At 34.8% G+C, this 2,155-nt stretch overlaps 1 protein-coding gene across 1 annotated transcript in view; it reads right to left on the bottom strand.

Annotated features, from left to right (window-relative positions):
- Positions 1–2,155, bottom strand: part of NUP35 (nucleoporin 35kDa) — a 31,417-nt gene that overhangs the window by 25,992 nt on the left and 3,270 nt on the right. The window contains exon 3 of the mRNA XM_006864029.1: positions 1,467–1,527. Within this exon, the coding sequence (XP_006864091.1) occupies positions 1,467–1,527 (61 nt within the window). The remainder of the gene's footprint in view (positions 1–1,466; positions 1,528–2,155) is intronic.

The following is a 2,155-nucleotide window of genomic DNA, read 5'->3' as shown; positions in this document are numbered from 1 at the left end:
TTTTCTGATTCCAGATCATTTCAAATTTTGTTGTAATATTTGGCTTTATCTTCTCTAGCTAATCTTTGAAATTTTCTGTTTAGCTCTTGGACCTCCTCAGGATGATGTACTGGACCGCAAAGTCAGTGTGAGCCGCAAGGTTGGTGGTTCAAATCCATCAACCGCTCCTCAGAAAACCTATACCGGGTCACTATGAGTCAGAACCGACTCAACAGGACTTAACAAGAACAAAAAAGTGTGGTGCTGCGGAGTCCTGGTATAGTGCTGAAGGATAAGCACAGGACTACTAACTGCAGTCAATGGTACAAACCCATCAGCTGCTCCTTGAAAACCCTATTTAGGGTCACAAGAGTCAGAACTGACTCAATGGTACCTAGCAACAACACTGTGGCACTGTAGGATAAGCACTGGACTACTAACTATGAAGTCAGTCATTCAAACCCACCAGCTATTCTTCAGAAACCCTACACAGGGTTGCTATGAGTCAAAAACAACTTAACAGCACTTAACAACAAACGGATATTACAAGTATGTCAGGATATGTGTCAAAATCTTAACTCTATACCTGTGAATGTAATCCCGTTTGAGAACAGTACCTCATTAGACTAATGAGATCATTTCAGTGTAAACTGTGTCCTAAACCCAATCACTTCTGTGTATTACAAAAATAAATTAGACACAGAAGCCAAGTAAACACATACACATGACATGTGAAGGTAGGCAAAGAACTGAGCAACACTGGGGCTACTGGCGCTAAGATGAGGATCATCCCCTAAAGTTCACTGCAAGACAGCCTTCCCTTAGTGCGCTGCCTTGAATTCAGACATCTAGCCTCAAAAAATTTGAGACACTAAATTTTTGTTCTTTAAAACCATTACTTGTGGTATTTCTGTTATAACAACACTAGAAAAAAAAAACAGATGTAATAAAAGTTGCGCTAATGATGATATGATGGTGATAAAAATGTCATTAATCCTAATGAAACACTAGATAAAATCTAGTCAATCAACATTTAGAACTATATATTAATAACTCTCAAACACCTTTATTATTCAGTCCATCAAGTACTTTTCTTCCTAATTGCAACAGCTTCTTTTAATCACACAACTTAGAAGATACTCGAACACCTAATTATGCAATTTTTTAAAATTCTTAACATTTTTATATAATATCACATCACACCTATATAATCAGAACAGAATCAGCATACAAAGAACCTTCAAAAAGTTGGTAGAAAATTGGAATTAAAAGACAATGGAATTTTCCACAAGCTTTTTGACGCCCCCGCACACAGAGTTATTTCCTTCCTGAAAGAAGTTACTGACATTTGAGAAAGTCTCAAAATTTGGACTATTAAGAAAAAAGCTTTTGGCAATAGTAACAAAGGGCTTCATTCTAAAAGTAAAGTTATTTTATTTTTACTATACTTCATTCTAAAAGTTTAAGTGTTAAAAGGCATTGCTTACCTGTTCCAGGAGTAGTGGTAGTAACTCCAACAAGAGGACTCTGCATTACTGAAATGTTTGCCTACGTGACAACAGATGTGTTGATGGTCAAATTGTGAATTTCATAACATAAACACAGCACATTTGGAAAGGTTTAATTCAATAGACAACTGAGTGTTTATCAGGTGCTACAGATCCCTTTATATACCTGGCTCAAAATCTAAGCATCCTCCCCAATTAAAAAAACATGAGTGGTGTTAACCTAAAATATGCTACATCTTTTCATATATATTTGTTTAAAATAAGAAAAATTAACAGATGTTAGACTTAATTTTAATAGAAAGTGGCATTGTAGCTATTTCTTTTTAGTTTCTAAGACAATATTTGAAAAGCACCAATACAAAAAATAGAAAGATAGCAGAACTTTAAAGAGACTTACAAACCATAAAATATTAGATTCAAATACAACTACAAATAAAAGACAGCATGTCCCCACTACAAAGCAGAAAAATAACCAATAGTAATCTCTCTGTCAATGTAAGATTAGTTAAATGTTCTTCTGTAAATAAATATTCAATATTCCATCCAAAATAAGAAAGGACTCTTTCTCTAGAAGTTGATATAGAGAATGCTGTTAAATGCCACTGCGTCAATTCCAACTCATAATAACCCTATACAGATTTCTAAGGCTGTGAATCTTTGTGGCAGCA

Source organism: Chrysochloris asiatica, unplaced genomic scaffold (genome assembly GCF_000296735.1).
Source record: "Chrysochloris asiatica unplaced genomic scaffold, ChrAsi1.0 scaffold00059, whole genome shotgun sequence".
Lineage (NCBI taxonomy): Eukaryota > Metazoa > Chordata > Mammalia > Afrosoricida > Chrysochloridae > Chrysochloris > Chrysochloris asiatica.
This window is presented reverse-complemented; position numbering and strand designations above follow the sequence as displayed.